The sequence below is a fragment of the Ovis aries genome, chromosome 11 (genome assembly GCF_016772045.2).
Source record: "Ovis aries strain OAR_USU_Benz2616 breed Rambouillet chromosome 11, ARS-UI_Ramb_v3.0, whole genome shotgun sequence".
NCBI classification, from domain to species: domain Eukaryota; kingdom Metazoa; phylum Chordata; class Mammalia; order Artiodactyla; family Bovidae; genus Ovis; species Ovis aries.
This window is the reverse complement of record NC_056064.1, coordinates 31,064,607-31,080,626: the sequence shown is the minus strand read 5'-3', so window position 1 is coordinate 31,080,626 and position 16,020 is coordinate 31,064,607. Positions and strand designations below refer to the sequence as shown.

Below are 16,020 nucleotides of genomic sequence, written 5' to 3'. Positions count from 1 at the left end.
AACTTGTAATGGATAAGTTATCTATTCTGACATTACAAATACCCGCAAATAGTCCCTTTGTGGAAACTGAATAGCATAATAATCAAGGAAAACTAGGAAACCTTTTGTACAGGTAGCAGTTTGTTAGGAGAAGCGCCACTAATCATGAATCTCGATGAACACTAGATGCTGGAGAGGGTATGAAGAGAAGGGAACCCTTCTGCACTATGGGTGGGAATGTAAGCTGGTACAGCCACCAAGGGGAACAGCATGGAGGCTTCTTAAAAATTTAAAACAACCATATGATCCAGCACTGCCACTCCTAAGCACATGTCCAAAGAAAACCATAACCGCAAAGGAGACATGCACCCTACTGTTCACAGCAGCACTATTTCACAAAAGCCAGGACATGGAAGCAACATAAATGTCAATCGACAGAGGAACAGATAGAGAAGATATGGTACATATATACATGGAATGTGACTCAGCCATAAAATGCAATGAAATAACGCCATTTGCAGCAACATGGATGAACCTAGAGACTATCATTCCAAGTGAAGTAAGTCAGACAGAGGCAAATATCATGTGATATCACTCATATGTGGAATCTAATCTTAAAAAAACAGGGAGGCTGGGCATGCTGCAGTCCATGGGGTCGCAAAGAGTCGGACACAACTGAGCAACTAAATCGATGGAATTTTAAAGGAAGATGCAAGTGAACTTACATACAAGACAGAAACAGACTTAACAGATATTAAAAACAAACTTATATGGGGAGGGAGGTGGGAGGGGGGTTCATGTTTGGGAATGCATGTAAGAATTAAAGATTTTAAAATTTAAAAAATAAAAAACTAAAAAAAATAAAAAATAAAAAATAAAAATAAAAACAAACTTATGGTTACCAAAGGGGAAACGTGGGGCAGGTCATAAATCAGGAGCTCAGGATGAACAGACACACACTACTATACATAAGACAGATGACCAACAAGGACCTGCAGGGAACTCCACTCACTACTCTGTGATAACCTACATGAGAAAAGAATCTGAAACAGAATGAAGATATGTGTATGCATAACCGAGTCACTCCGCTGCGCACCTGAAACTAACACTGGAAACATCTGCACTCCAATAACCTTGAAATATTTTTAAAAAACCATACATTTCTAGGAATGATGATATTCTCAGCCAAAGGCTCTATAAAAAAAACTCGACACGCGTCCTGCTCTGTTAAGGGGAGAAATAAGGACTCTTGCCCAAGAAGAGTTTGAGCTTTGAAGCTGGAAGAGGAGAAAGTTCATTTCTTCCCACTAAGAGAGCTGAGGTGACCCACCATTCTCTGGGAAAGATGCTATCACTATGATTGAAAGAAAGCTGAGCGCCTAGGAATTGATGCTTTTGAACTGTGGTGTTGGAGAAGACTCTTCAGAGCCCCTTGGACTGCAAGGAGATCCAACCAGTCCATTCTGAAGGAGATCAGTCTTGAATATTCATTGGAAGGACTGATGCTGAAGCTGAAACTGCAATATTTTGGCCACATGATGCAAAGAACTGACTCATTGGAAAAGACCCTGATGCTGGGAAAGATCGAAGGCAGGAGGAGAAGGGGATGACAGAGGATGAGATGGCTGGATGGCATCATCGACACAATGGACAAAAGCTTGAGTGAACTCTGGGAGTTGGTGATGGACAGGGAGGCCTGGTGTGCTGCAGTCCATGGGGTCACAAAGAGTCGGACATGACTGAGCGACCGCACTAAACTGATGGTTTGCGGATGATGAAGATAGAATGCAAGGTTTAAGGAGGGACTTCTCTGGTGGTCAGTGGTCGGGGAGCTTCGATCCCACATGACGCAGGGCAACTTGGCCCGCACACCGCAACTAGAGAGATGTCAGAGTGCTGCAACGAAGACCCAAGGCAAGGAAAGACCCCGCAGGCTGCAGCTAAGACCTGATGCAGCCAGGTAAACAAACCTTTAGAGAAGCAAAAGAGCCTTCAGGAAAGGCTCAGGAACGAGAAAGGCTGGAAATAAGGGCAAGACATTGCAGAGACCAGGAGAAGGGTATAAAAGGCAAAGTCAAGATGACTTCAAGGTGACAGGGAGTCCAGAAGAAGTTCTGAAAGGAAAGGGGAAAGCTGCGTTAGGGGGCCATGTGTCGTTTCATCTGCCCCATCTTCTCTGTTCCTCTACCACTGGCATCCTCCATTCTCTGAGGGCCTAGGAGGAGGAAGCTGCGAGGAACAGATCCTAATGAGTACAGACTGACCAAATGCAGAAGTGGGGTGGGGCAGAGGTGGGGGCAGTGAGAACCCACCTGCTCCCCAAGAGCAGCTAGTGATGTCTACATTTCCATAGCACAGAACCAGGGCTCACTCTTTGCTCTATCTTGGCAGAGTCCTCATGCTGACTCAGGGTGAAGGGTTACAGTAAAAGGCAAGAAGTTGAGGAAGCTGGCTTCTGAAAGACTGTCAAAGGTCTAAGTTCAAGGTGAAAAGCACAGAAATTTGCATGGGGTGGTAGATACTGCCTTCAGTTCAGTTCAGTTCAGTTGCTCAGTCGTGTCCAACTCTTTGCGACCCCATGAACTGCAGCACCTCAGGCCTCCCTGTCCATCACCAACTCCCAGAGTCTACCCAAACCCATGTCCATCGAGTCAGTGATGCCATCCAGCCATCTCATCCTCTGTCGTCCCCTTCTCCTCCTGCCACCAATCCCTCCCAGCATTAGGGTCTTTTCCAATGAGTCAACTCTTCACATGAGGTGACCAAAGTACTAGAGTTTCAGCTTCAACATCAGTCCTTCCAATGAGCACTCAGGACTGATCTCCTTTAGGATGGACTGGTTGGATCTCCTTGCAGTCCAAGGGACTCTCAAGAGTCTTCTCCAACACCACAGTTCAAAAGCATCAATTCTTTGGCACTCAGCTTTCTTCACAGTCCAACTCTTGCATCCATACATGACCACTTGAAAAACCATAGCCTTGACTAGACAGATTTTTGTTGACAAAGTAATGTCTCTGCTTTCAAATATGCTATCTAGGTTAGTCATAATTTTCCTTCCAAGGAGTAAGCGTCTTTTAATTTCATGGCTGCAGTCACCATCTGCAGTGATTTTGGAGCCCCCAAAAATAAAGTCCGACACTGTTTCCACTGTTTCCTATCTATTTCCCATGAAGTGATGGGACCATGAGTGATGCCATGATCTTCGTTTTCTGAATGTTGAGCTTTAAGCCAACTTTTTCACTCTCCTCTTTCACTTTCATCAGGAGGCTTTTGAGTTCCTCTTCACTTTCTGCCATAAGGGTGGTGTCATCTGCATATCTGAGGTTACTGATATTTCTCTCGGCAATCTTGAGTCCAGTTTGTGCTTCTTCCAGTCCAGCGTTTCTCATGATGTACTCTGCATAGAAGTTAAATAAGCAGGGTGACAATATACAGCCTTGACATACTCCTTTTCCTATTTGGAACCAGTCTGTTTTTCCATGTCCAGTTCTAACTGTTGCTTCCTGACCTGCATACAGGTTTCTTAAGAGACAGGTCAGATGGTCTGGTATTCCCACCTCTTTCAGAATTTTCCACAGTTTATTGTGATCCACACAGTCAAAGGCTTTGGCATAGTCAATAAAGCAGAAATAGATGTTTTTCTGGAACTCTTGCTTTTCCATGATCCAGCGGATGTTGGCAATTTGATCTCTGGTTCCTCTGCCTTTTGTAAAACCAGCTTGAACATCTGGAAGTTCATGGTTCACGTATTGCTGAAGCCTGGCTTGGAGAATTTTGAGATATTGCCTTACCAATCCCAATATCCAAGAGACCATAAGCTGGAGACATAAAAAGACTCATTAAATACTGGAAGAGAAGTCCCTGATGACACTTCTCTATGGTTTCAAACTCTACAAGCCACCTCTGGTGTCACCATTAAAAACATAAGACAGAATTAGATGGACCACGTCTGTTACCAAGAAGAAATTCTCCTTTAGGGAAGCTGAATGAAGAAATGGAAGTGGACAAGGCAAGGACAAGCTTTGATGCTAACATCCAGCTCTGAGCAGAAGCTGAAAATTCCAGTTTTCCTTACAGAAGCAGAGAAAAGACCTCAGAGCTAAAACCCAGGTCCTCAGAGGAGGCAATCGCTCTGTAAACCCAGGAGCATAAGTGTCTATCATCCTAACAGTACAGCCAACAGCATGTCTATAATCATCTCATGGTAGTGTTCAGTTGCTCAGTCATGTCCGACTCTTTGTGACCCTGTGGACCACAGCATGCCAGGCTTCCCTGTCCCTCACTATCTCCTGGAGGTTGCCCAAGTTCATGTCCATTGAGGTGGTGATGCCATCCAACCATCTCATCCTCTGTTGCCCCCTTCTCCTTCTGCTTTCAATCTTTCCCAGCATCAGGGTCTTTTCCAATTAGCTCTTCACATCAGGTGGCCAAAGTAATGGAGCTTCAGCATCAGTCCTTCCAATCAACGTTCAGAGTTGACTTCCTTTAGGACTGACTGGTTTTATCTCCTTGCAGTCCAAGGGACTCTCAAGAGTCTTCTCCAACACCACAGTTCAAAAGCATCAATTTTTCGGTGCTCAGCTTTCTTCACAGTCCAACTCTCACATCCACACATGACTACTGGAAAAACCACAGCTTTGACGAGACAGACCTTTGTCAGCAAAGTCATGTCTCTGCTTTTTAATATGCTGTATAGGTTTGTCACAGCTTTTCTTCCAAGGAGCAAGCGTCTTCTAATTTCTTATGTGACTCCCCAATGTGGGACTACAGAAGAGAAATCTGCACCACCGGAAGCAGGAAAAGGTAACCAAGTCCCCAGATTCAGAAATTCTCCTCTTTTCTTTTTTTGGCTGAGCCATGTGGCTTGCAGGAGCTTAGTTTCCCGTCTAGGGATGGAGTCCTGGCACTGAAAGCACCAAGTCCTAACCATTGGACAACCGTGGAATTCCCAGAAAATCTCCTCTTATCACAGACACTACACATCACCCAACCTCCTCTGTGATCTCTGCTCCTACCACCCTCCCTTTTTCCCTTCCACCCCCACCATGCCTGCCTTCATTCTGTTTCCTGAATACGTCACCCTTATTTCCACCCACGGGGCCTTTGCTGTTCCCAGTGTCATGGACAGCTTTGCAAAGTATCTCTGCATAGCTGCTTCCTTCTTATCAGATCAAGTGTCATCTTCTCAGAAAAAAAAAGTCTCTGTTTCACTATTTATGCCACGGCCTGCTTCTCCAGAGCCACTTCCAAACTTACACTGTGGTGTCTTCCTGAAAGGACTTGTGGCTGCTGAAATGGCCTGTGTATGTGTGTTCTCTTGTCCAGCGTCCAACTCCCAAATCAGGCCACAGCCTGTCTAAGAGCAAAGCCCCTATACTCCAGCGCCCAGCTCACAGCAGAAGTAAGAAACACTCAGTGGATGAACACACACACACTACACACACACTACACACACACTACACCCACACACACACGCCACTGCCTTCCAACTAGGACCGCTGCTCTTCAAAGAAGCAGAAATGGAAGCAAAGAAAACCCATCATACCTCGTTCGTGAAGAGTCCATGTCCAGCACCAGCTTGGCTAAGTGTTTCCTCTGTTTTTGGATATTTGGGATTTCTACCTGTGGGTACAGGAAACAAACAAAGAAAGAAAACACAGTTGATTTGAAGTCCAATGACAGATTTTTTTTTTTAATTTAAAGTTTGAAATATAGTTGAATTTCCAATGTTTCAGGTGTACAGCAAAGTGATTCAATTATATATATATATATATTTTTTCAAGTTCGTCTCCATTATAGATGAACTTGAAAAAAATAGATATATATGTATAAAGCTGAATCACTTTGCTGTATAATAGGTTTGTCCCATTATAGGTTATTATAAGATATTTAGTTCTTTGTGCTAGACAGTAGGTCTTTGTTGGTTGTCTATTTTGTGCATAGTAGAGTGCATCCATCTATTCCAGTCTCCTGATTTATCCTCCCACCGTCCCAGGGAGCGAACCTGAGCCTCCTGTGTCTCCTGCATCGGCAGGCGGGGTTCTTCACCACTAGAGCCACCTGGCTGCACTACACACATTTCAAGAGCTCAGCAGTCACAGGCGGTTAGTGGTCGCCAAGCAGTGTAGGCCGGAAACATCTCCAGCACCGGGGAGGTTTGTAGGCCCAATTAAAGGGGATGCAAAGAGGGCCAAGGTTCACAGCAAAGAACATCCCCCAACCATTTTATCTCTTACTTGATAAAATTTCGCTTGGTTGAAGCTGGCAAAATTGTCACCTACACATTAAGGCTTCAAATGGCATTGAAACATGTATAATATAAGAAACGAATCACCAGCCTAGGTTCGATGCAGGATACAGGATGCTTGGGGCTGGTGCACTGGGATGACGCAGAGAGATGGTATGGGGAGGGAGGTGGGAGGGGGCTTCAGGATTGGGAACACGTGTATACCCATGGCAGATTCATGTTGATGTAAGGCAAAATGAATACAGTAAAGTAAAATAAAGTAAAAAAAATAATAAAACAAACAAAAAATAAGGCTTCTTCTTAAAAAGACAGTTTGCTTTAGTGTCCTTTAAAGTAGACAGAGAAGGGCCCTGTCTAAACAGAGACAGCAAGGGGGTTGCACAGAGTCTCTGGGACATGAGCCCCATGTCCAAGAATAGGGGCTTATGAATAGGGGCTGCTGTTCATTTTAAAAAATGTTTTAATTGAAGTACAGTTGATTTGCAATGTTGTGTTAATTACTGCTCTACAGCAAGGTGATTCACTTACATACATACATACATATATACATATATATATACACTTTAAAAACTATTCTTGTCCATTACAGTGTATCACAGGAGATTGGATTTAGTTCTCTCACTACAGAGAAGGACCTTGTTGTTTATCCATCCTATATATACTAGCTTGTGTGCTAATCCCGAACTCCCAAGCCACCCCTCCCATCACCCCTCCCATATCCCCTCCCCCTGGGCAACCACCAGTCTGCTCTCTGTGTCTGGGAGTCTGTTTCTGTTTCACAGACAGGTTCATTTGTGTCCTATTTGAGATTCCACTGTCATTTCACTGAAGGCTGGAGATGGGTGGAGGGCAGGGAGGAGGATGGGGCGGAGACCCTGCGGGGGATGAAGTGATGCCACCAGCCTTGCAGTTTCACCCTCAAGGATGGCATGGGTGGGAGAAGGGGGCAGCATTCAGCTCAAAGGGCTCCCAGGCTGGGGAACCCCCTGCAGTTGGGTAGTAACGATCCCAGGTGAGACACTGTGTCACAGACTGGGTAAGGGGCAGAAACAACCCTGAGGCTGGAGCCAAAGGACCCCAGGGACCACCACTCTGCCCACCCCAATCACATGGGTCCAGTCTCGTGCCCACTTCTGACCTCGGCCAGCAAGAACAGCGGCTCGATCACATCCCTCTCAACTTGCAGTTCGAAATGAATCAGCTCCTGAGCCAGCTTGTCCTCTGTCTCGCCGCAGAGTTTCAGCATCTTCCTGCAACAGAAGGGGAGGAAAACCGTCCTAAGTGCTCTGCAGAGAAAGATGCGACCCATGTCCTAATGCTGTCACCTGCCAGCCAGGTAAACACTCTTGAGAAAAACTTGCTCCATGCAGTTTCGTTTCTGAAACTGTCCATTTTCTAAAGGATGCTGAGTACCTACTATGCATCTTGGCTAAAAGGGGGTCTGTGGGGAATTAAGAGAAATATAGAGGGGCTTCCCTGGGGTGGTCCAGTGGTTGAGACTTCACCTTCCAATGCAGGGGGCCGGGGTTTGATCCCTAGTTGGGGAACTAAGATCCTGTATGCTGCAACGAAAGATCCTGTGTGCTGCAACCAAGACCTGGTGAGGCCAAATAAATATTTAAAAGAAAAAAAAAAAAAAAGCTCTCTCCTCTTTCCCTGTTTGCCTTAAGTGAAAGTGAAAGTTACTCAGCTGAGTCCAACTCTTTGTGACCCCATGGACTGTATAGTCCATGGAATTCTCCAGGCCAGAATACTGGAGTGGGTAGCCTTTCCCTTCTCCAGAGGATCTTCCCAACCCAGCGATCAAACCCAGGTCTCCTCCATTGCAGACCGATTCTTTACCAGCTGAGCCACAAGGGAAGTCCAAGAATACTATAGTGGGTAGGCCTATCCCTTCTCCAGCGGATTTTCCTGACCCAGGAATCAAGCCGGGGTCTCCTGCACTGCAGGCAGATTCTTTACCAACTGAGCTATGAGGGAAGCCCTAAAAGCAGGATATGAATCTGTAAAGGGGTCCCCCTCCCATCTCTACCAGATGCTAATCACCAGAGAGAATTCCAGACCCTTAGCAGCTCAGAGACGGCCCCAGTGGGCTCCACATTACAAACTTTACTCTTATCTTCTACTAGTTCCCCATGTATTTACCTTCCCACAATTTGCTGCCCTAGACACTAACATTTCTTTTTCTTTGTCTTGTCCCATCTCTAAAAATCACTGCTCTTTTATTAAAAATGCTACATAGGCCCAAGTTCAAGTCACCCCTTTGAGTTACTCATCATTGAGTTCTCCCATGTGTATGACAAACTTGTATGCTTTTTCTCTTATTTATCTGTCCTCTGTCCATTTTATTTGCAGGGCCTGTGAAAGAGCCTAGGGTGGGAAGAGGGAAAAGGACTTCTTCATCCTCTCCAGCACTTTCACGCTGTTGTTGCTGTTGTTCAGTCACTAAGCCACGTCTGACTCTGCAACCCCACGGACTAGAACACTCCAGGCTTCCCCGTCCTTCACTACCTCCAGGAATTTGCTCAAACCCATGTCCATCGAGTCGGTGATGCCATCCAATCATCTTATCCTCTGTCGCCCCCTTCTCCTCCTGCCCTCAATCTTTCCCAGCATACTTTTTTTTTAAAATGCTTTCTTGCTATTTGCATTTCATTCTTTTCTTCTGGACATAATCTACCTCACACAACCTTAACTAGTTTTTCAGTGAGAACATGCAAATAGTAATTCCTCTAAATCTGTGCCTGAAGATATCCTATTTTCCTCTTATTCCTTAAGATTTTTTAAACAATATTTGCTTATTTGGCTGTCAGGTCTTAGCTGTGGCGCACGCTGGCTCAGCAGCTGCAACACGCGGGCTTTGCTCGCCCATGCCATGTGGGATCTCAGTTCCCCAGCCAGGGGTGGAACTCACTGTTCCCTGCATTACAAGGAGGATTCTTAACCACTGGACCACCAGGGAAGTCCCACCCCCTTATTCTTGAATGACAGTTTAGTACATCACTGAATCTAGATTTCTCACACTTTTCACTCACTACTTGAAGATATTCCTCCCTTATTTCCTGGCATTTATTTTGGCTCATAAACAGTCAGTTAGCAGTCTAAGTGCCCTTGTATACATACTTGGTGACTGAACAACAACAAGCTTTCTCTGCTCGACTTTAAATCTCTCTTTTGTGTCAATGGTGTGTAGTTGTTTTACAGTGGCGTGTCCAGTGATGGATTTCTTTTAGTGGCTCTCTGTCAGGACTTTTTGTGCTCCTTAAATCTGAAGACTCATGCTTTTCTTCAAATCTAGAAAAGGAAAATTCAACCATAAACTTATCCTTCTATTTTCTTCTTCAGGAGCAACTACTACACGTTAATGCTCTATATTGATAACCTGCCACTGGAGTTTCTCCACTTAACGTTGCCTGTATCCTTAGTGCTTCTATTGGGTCAGCCAAGACTCTCATTCAGGATTTTCTATAAACTCTTACAGGAAAACCCAAAGGAACTGTACTTTATTCTGGTTATTCTTGTGGCGACTCCAGATATGTTTTCAAGGTCACCAGTTTCCATATCTGTGTGCAACGTCCAGTTTCTCTCAAGTAAGTTTTTAAAGAATATCCAGTTGACTCATTGGAAAAGACTCTGATGCTGGGAGGGGTTGGGGGCAGGAAGAGAAGGGGACGGCAGAGGATGAGTTGGCTGGATGGCATCACCAACTCGATGGACGTGAGTTTGAGTGAACTCTGGGAGTTGGTGATGGACAGGGAGGCCTGGCGTGCTGCAATTCATGGAGTCGCCAAGAGTCGGACATGACTGAGTGACTGAACTGAACTGAAATATAATTTGAATTTTTTTAAGTTCTATTTGGTTTTTTTTTATTCTGCCTCTTCTTTTTTCCCCTTGTATTGATTTTTTTTGTCAAGAATTTTTTTGTGTTTATTAAATTTTAAAATTTCACTTTAAATGTATTACTGTCCATTTCCTTTCATGCCATCCTAGTATTTTTAGCTCTTAGGGTCCGATTCTCCCATCAGCTGTGCCTGCTGACCCTCTCTCATGATGCTTCTATTTTTAGTTTGTTTTTATTGTGAGCTCAAAATCAGCAAGGGTTGTTCTTCTGGGAATTCTATAAGTTCTGACATCTGACACAGATAGATTTCATATTTGCTTCTGCTGGGACCCGAGGGATTTTGAGTGCCCTTCAACCATTTATTTATTTTGACCACACCTCATGGCATGTGGGGTCTTGGTTCCCCAACTGGGGATCAAACCTACGCCCCCTACAGTGGAAGCACGGAGTCCTAACCACTGGACCGCCAGGGAAGTCCCTACAGTTTCATATTTGTTTCTCCCCTTGGGAACTGCCTCCTGCCCAGACACTATGACTCGAGGGCCTGGGGGCTCAATTTCTCACTGGCCACCGTTCCTTCTTCCCCATCCAGCCCCCAGCCAGGCTTCAGTGTCCTCAGCGCCTTGCTGAGATGTGCTCGTCCCCTCGTTAAGGACGAGGACTTTCCCAGATTTGGCATGAACCCATGCGTGGTATCTCCTTACCCAAGAAGTGTGTCATCTCCCAGGATAGCTGACCCTTCCATCAGACACTGAGCCAGTGTTGTCAAAGGCAATTTTTTCTGAAAAGGAAAAAAGAATGTGGTAATGAAAATGGCTTCAACAGTCACCCACTTATATGAAAATAGTGAGAAGTCAAATACTTGCCTAGGTACTCTGTTAGCTAAGAAACAAATGGACTTTAAAATATGTATAAAACCTAAAAATTCAGAGGATACAAAGATGAGTTAGACTCAGAGATGTCAAAATTCAGAAAATTAAAATTTGCTAATTCGGAAAATAAGGCTAAGGTTTACGTGCTGCATTTTAAAATCTAGTAGGATAGCAACAGGGAAAAAAAAGAGAAGATTTCAAAATTATGCTAAAGACTTGAGCCATGCTTTAGTTAGAAATCAAACTCTTTCTTAAGAAGTACATTAGCCCTAATTTATAAACAAGGCAGCTTATTGTCAAGAAAGAGAAAATGTTCACCTAGAATTACAATGCAAACAAAGTAATCATCAATATAAAACAGACTCCAAAGAAGATATAAAATGGCCAATAAGCACATGAAAAGATGCTCAACATCATCAGTCATTAAGGAGACCAAATGAAATCTGCAATGAGATACCACCTCACCCCCACTAGGATGGCTATCACAATATTAATAATATATATTTTTGGATACATAAAATAAATATTGGTGAGCATGTGGAGAAATTGGAACCTTCTTGCTTTGCCAGAAGAGATGTAAAACAGTCCAGCACTGGGGGAAAGTTTGGCAGTATTTCAATAAGTTAAACAAAATTACCATATGGCCCGGCAATTCCACTCTTGGGTATGTACCCAAAATACTCTGAAACAGATGGCTGAATAAAAACATGCATGACGTGAAGAGCGGCTCAATGCACAATAGCCAAAAGGTAGAAACAGCACCAATGTCCATCAACGGGTGAGTAAAGAAACACAACGCAGTCCCTCCACGCAAAGGAACTACTACACAGCCGTAAAAAGAGAAGGAAGTCCTGACACAGGCTACAATGTGGATGAACCCTGAAGGCATCGCCAGACAAAATGGGCACATGATGTATGGTTCTACTTATATAAGATCTCCAGAGTAAACAAATCCATGGGGACGGGAGCTAGATTTGTGGTTAAGAGATGAGGGGAAACTCCAATACTTTGGCCACTTAATGTGAAGAACTGACTCATTTGAAAAGACCCTGATGCTGGGAGAGATTGAAGGCAGGAGGAGAAGGGGACAATGGAGGATGAGATGGTTGGATGGCATCACCAACTCAACGGACATGAGTTTGAGTAAACTCCGGGAGTTGGTGATGGACAGGGAGGCCTGGCGTGCTGCAGTCCATGGGGCTGCAAAGAGTCGGACACGACTGAGCGACTGAACTGAACTGAGGAGCTGCGGGGGAGGGGGATTAATTGATGAGTATGGGGTTTCCTTTCGGGGAGACGGAAATGCTCTGGAAGTAGATTACGGTAGTAGCTGCACAATACTGTCCCTGCACTAAATGGCACTGAATTGTACTCCTTAAAATAGTTAAAATGGCAAGTTTTATGCTATGTGGGAAGTGAGGAAGAGAGAGGAGGAGGGAGGCCAAAGGCAGAACAATCTATGATCACAGAATGATACATCTTCCCTCCTTACTAAGTGTGGACAAGCCCTGCTCCTCCTAAGCCTAAACCACTCAGCACACGCTGAGAATAACAAAGTGAGAACAAAGGATCTCCTTAGGTCCTCCGGTCTACACCCCCACACAGACCCCTCCCATCCCACAGCCTTTGCCTCAGGACCCAGAGGCCCTCAGCTGTCACTCACTGCCTCCCCACCCGGGTACCATAGCTGTGATGACTGAGACCAGACGCTGCTTTCAGGGAGCTTATATCCCAGGGCACGGAGACAAATACGAAACACAGACGTTATGAAGGAGACTGTTTCGAGAGTTGGGAGTGCTGTGTGGGCAACAGAAAGCAGGACAATACATGGGCAGCTGTGGCGAGGGAGCGGTGATGAGAAAAGACCCTCCCCGCAGGGAGGGTACCTTTAGGAAGCACCCTGAAGGGAGAGAGAGTCAGCCAAGCCTCCAGATGGCCTGGGACAGAACATTCCAGGCAGAGGAATGGCAGGTGCAAAGGTCTGGGGGTAGGATACCAGGCCAGCTCAGTATCCATCCCCGGGAGACCAGCACAACTGGAGCTCAGTGAGTGAACGGGAAGCAGTCAGGGAGGAGGTGGAGGCTAGACTGCGCAGGTCCTCATTAGCCAGAGGTAGGCCCTGGAGCTGGATTCTAGGACTTGGGGACCACTGGGGGCTTGTTTAAGAACAAAATGATCTGTTTAAAATAACTCAATCCTGAAACACGAAACTGGATGACGTGAGAGAGGAACCAAGATGAGGGTGGATTTTTAGGAATCCGGTTTGAACATCCCCAGGAGAGCAGCAGGCTCCAGGTATCTCCAGGGGAAAATCACAGGAGACAGATCAACCCCAAGAATGGGATGGAGTTCCTGGGGCTCCAGAAGGAGGAGAGACCAGGACACCTGAGAGATTATTGCTCTCCGGCCCAGGAAAACCCAGGACACCCTGGATGGGTCTAAGTCACAGTCCCCTCCCTGCCCTCAGAGAGGATGTCTACCTTCCGTGAATGGGGTGCCTACCTACCTAGGTACCACTTCCTGGTTAGACGCCTTTCACTCGAGGAATAATCCTGCTACCCCACCATTTCACATGAAATGAGACATTCTTCCGGGTAAAAATGAGACCAGGCAACCAAGAAATCATACATCCAAACTGAAACACCACTTTCTAGCTGTCCTACGAAGCTAGTAGGTCCAGGTTCCCAGAGATGTAATTAAAGGCACAGGAACAGTACCTTCAGAGAGAATCTGCTCCTACCCTCACCGTTCAAAAGAAGTTACTTAACGCATGTTTTAGAGAAACATCCAAAATGGTTAAAAAAGAAAGAAAAGCAGACCATCCTTAACCCCCAGCCACTTGGTTCCTGTCCCCAGAATCATGGCAGTGGCCAGTTTCCTGTGTCTCCTTCCATAAGTATTCCAGAAGGTCCAATTATATATGTGAGAGTGTGTCTGTGTTTAATAGACACATCTTCCCCCTCACTCTGTCAGCACACGATCTACCCAACCCTACACTTCGTTTCCCTTTTCACATAGAGATATCGTTCATGTCATTTCCTATCAAGACGTAGAGAGAACTGCCTCATCCTGGTTGTTTTTTTTTAATGGCTACACAGATCAGTGAATGATGATGACAACATTTAAACAAGTCCTGTACCGATGGTGTAATAGTCATAAGACAGGGTCTGTGCCTGTGGACCGAGTGATGCTCATAAGAAAGGATTTGCTGTGGAGGAGACACTGAGGGCCTTGTGGGCACGTGGATTTCAAGGGCATCGGTGTTGAAGGGGTAAAACCTCAATTAGTGAGTTTTTGCTTGTGTAGATGTTGTCAGAGTCCAGAAACTAAGAGAAGAAAAGAATCAAGAAATTAAAAGGAAGCTACCGAAAGAAAAAAAGGAAGGAAGAAATGGGTTATACCTTCATGTCAAAAGTGAGAGTGATAATCTATAATCAAAGGCAGGTGAATAGAAGAAGTTAATGGACTACAACCCACAACAGATTCCAAATTATTTCCTTATTCCTAAAGAAATTTTCTAAGACAAAAGGAAAAGCTGAGGGCTTGGTAGACACAGGGCACCGTGCTGATTAATTTTACCCTAATGCCAACCTGTTCCTGAGATATTACTTGCTCTCTTACCCATCCTCTGCTCACCCTCACTTCACTTAGAAGGATATTGAGACTTTGAAGGATCCAACTGCCCACATGTCTAGAAAAGCCACCATTCTCTGGTGGACAAAGATCCAGGCTGAAAGAACCACTAAGTATTCCAGGGACTACTGTGTTAGTCGCTCATCTGTGTCCAACTCTTCGTGACTCCATGGACTGTAGCCCACCAGGCTCCTCTGTCCATGGAATTCTCCAGGCAAGGATACTGGAGTGGGCTGTCAATCCTTTCTCCAGGGGAGCTTCCCCACCCAGGGATCGAAACTGCCTCTTCTCTGTCTCCTGCATTGTAGGTGGAATCTTTACCACCTGGTCCCTGAGCCACCAGGGACCATTAGTGCCCAGGTAAAGAGATCCTAGCAAGCTTCACCCTGACCAGTGGCTTTCCAGGTCAAAGGGAAGCTATTAGAATACACCTCCTCCTGATTCTGGAGTGCCGAAAGATGCTTAAGAGTTAAAGAAGGGGACACAGAATGTTCCAGGGTTTGCAAGCAGTCAATCTGACTTGTCTGAGATGACTGTTCTCTCCAAAATTATCTTGGGCAGAAGCAGCACAATTTGTAGGATGACTCAGAGACAAAAAGTCTCATTCTAATATCCACTCTGCTTCCCAAACATACACACACACGCTCACACACAGCCCCATCTCTGAGAACTGCTGTCTACTATCCTCTAATCCAGGCACACTTGTTCCCTGGGGCTCAGCAGTTCTCAGTGGTGATTCTGGACCAATGACAGGGCCATAATAACAGCAGCTTCTGTTTCTTTACTATGTACTTAAGTCAAGCACCGTGCTAAGCATTTACGTGAATGATCTCACGGAATTCTCAAGCAACCCTACTAGGTAGGGATTTACTGTTACTACCATCTTCCAAGTGAAGAAACCAAGGCTTATAGAGGTAACTCACTTGCTCTCTGTCAGGCAAAATTTGGAAACAGCAGAGCTGGGCTTCAAGCTCAGAGAGTCATATCCCAGCACTTAAACTCAGAACCATCAACCTAAATTGGTTCTGTAAAGAACAGCAGAGATTTGGGACCTCCCTGGTGGTCCAGTGGTTAAGAATCCGCCTTCCATTGCAGGGCGTGTAGGTTTGATCCTTGATCAGGGAACTAAGATCCCACATGCCTTGGAGCCAAAACACCAAAACATAAAACAGAAACAATACTGTAACAAATTAAATAAAGATTTTAAAAGAAAAGAATAGGAAAGATTCAAATTGGCTCGATGCGTCGGGCAACTCCTGTGCCTAAAATACTCACGGGCCATCCGGTCGTGACACATCTATTTTCAGCGCTGCCTTCACGTGGCAGGCCCCATTAGAGGCATTAAGGATGCAGCCGTGATGGAAGATGAGATCCCTGCTCCCACGGAGCTCACATACCAGGACTGGGAACGGACACAGGAGAAGATGAAGGAGCACAGCGATTTCAGA

At 45.3% G+C, this 16,020-nt stretch overlaps 1 protein-coding gene across 4 annotated transcripts in view; it reads right to left on the bottom strand.

Moving 5' to 3' along the window:
- The window catches only part of ARHGAP44 (Rho GTPase activating protein 44), a 118,762-nt gene that overhangs the window by 33,474 nt on the left and 69,268 nt on the right, over positions 1-16,020 (bottom strand). For all 4 annotated transcript variants that reach the window (XR_009595336.1, XM_027974856.2, XM_027974857.2 and 1 more), the window contains exons 4-6: positions 10,772-10,848; positions 7,365-7,476; positions 5,525-5,601 (exon numbers count right to left, since the gene is read on the bottom strand). Coding sequence is in view for 3 of the 4 variants with exons in the window: in XM_027974856.2 (XP_027830657.1) it covers positions 5,525-5,601; positions 7,365-7,476; positions 10,772-10,848 (266 nt within the window). In the remaining variant the exon portion in view is untranslated. The remainder of the gene's footprint in view (positions 1-5,524; positions 5,602-7,364; positions 7,477-10,771; positions 10,849-16,020) is intronic.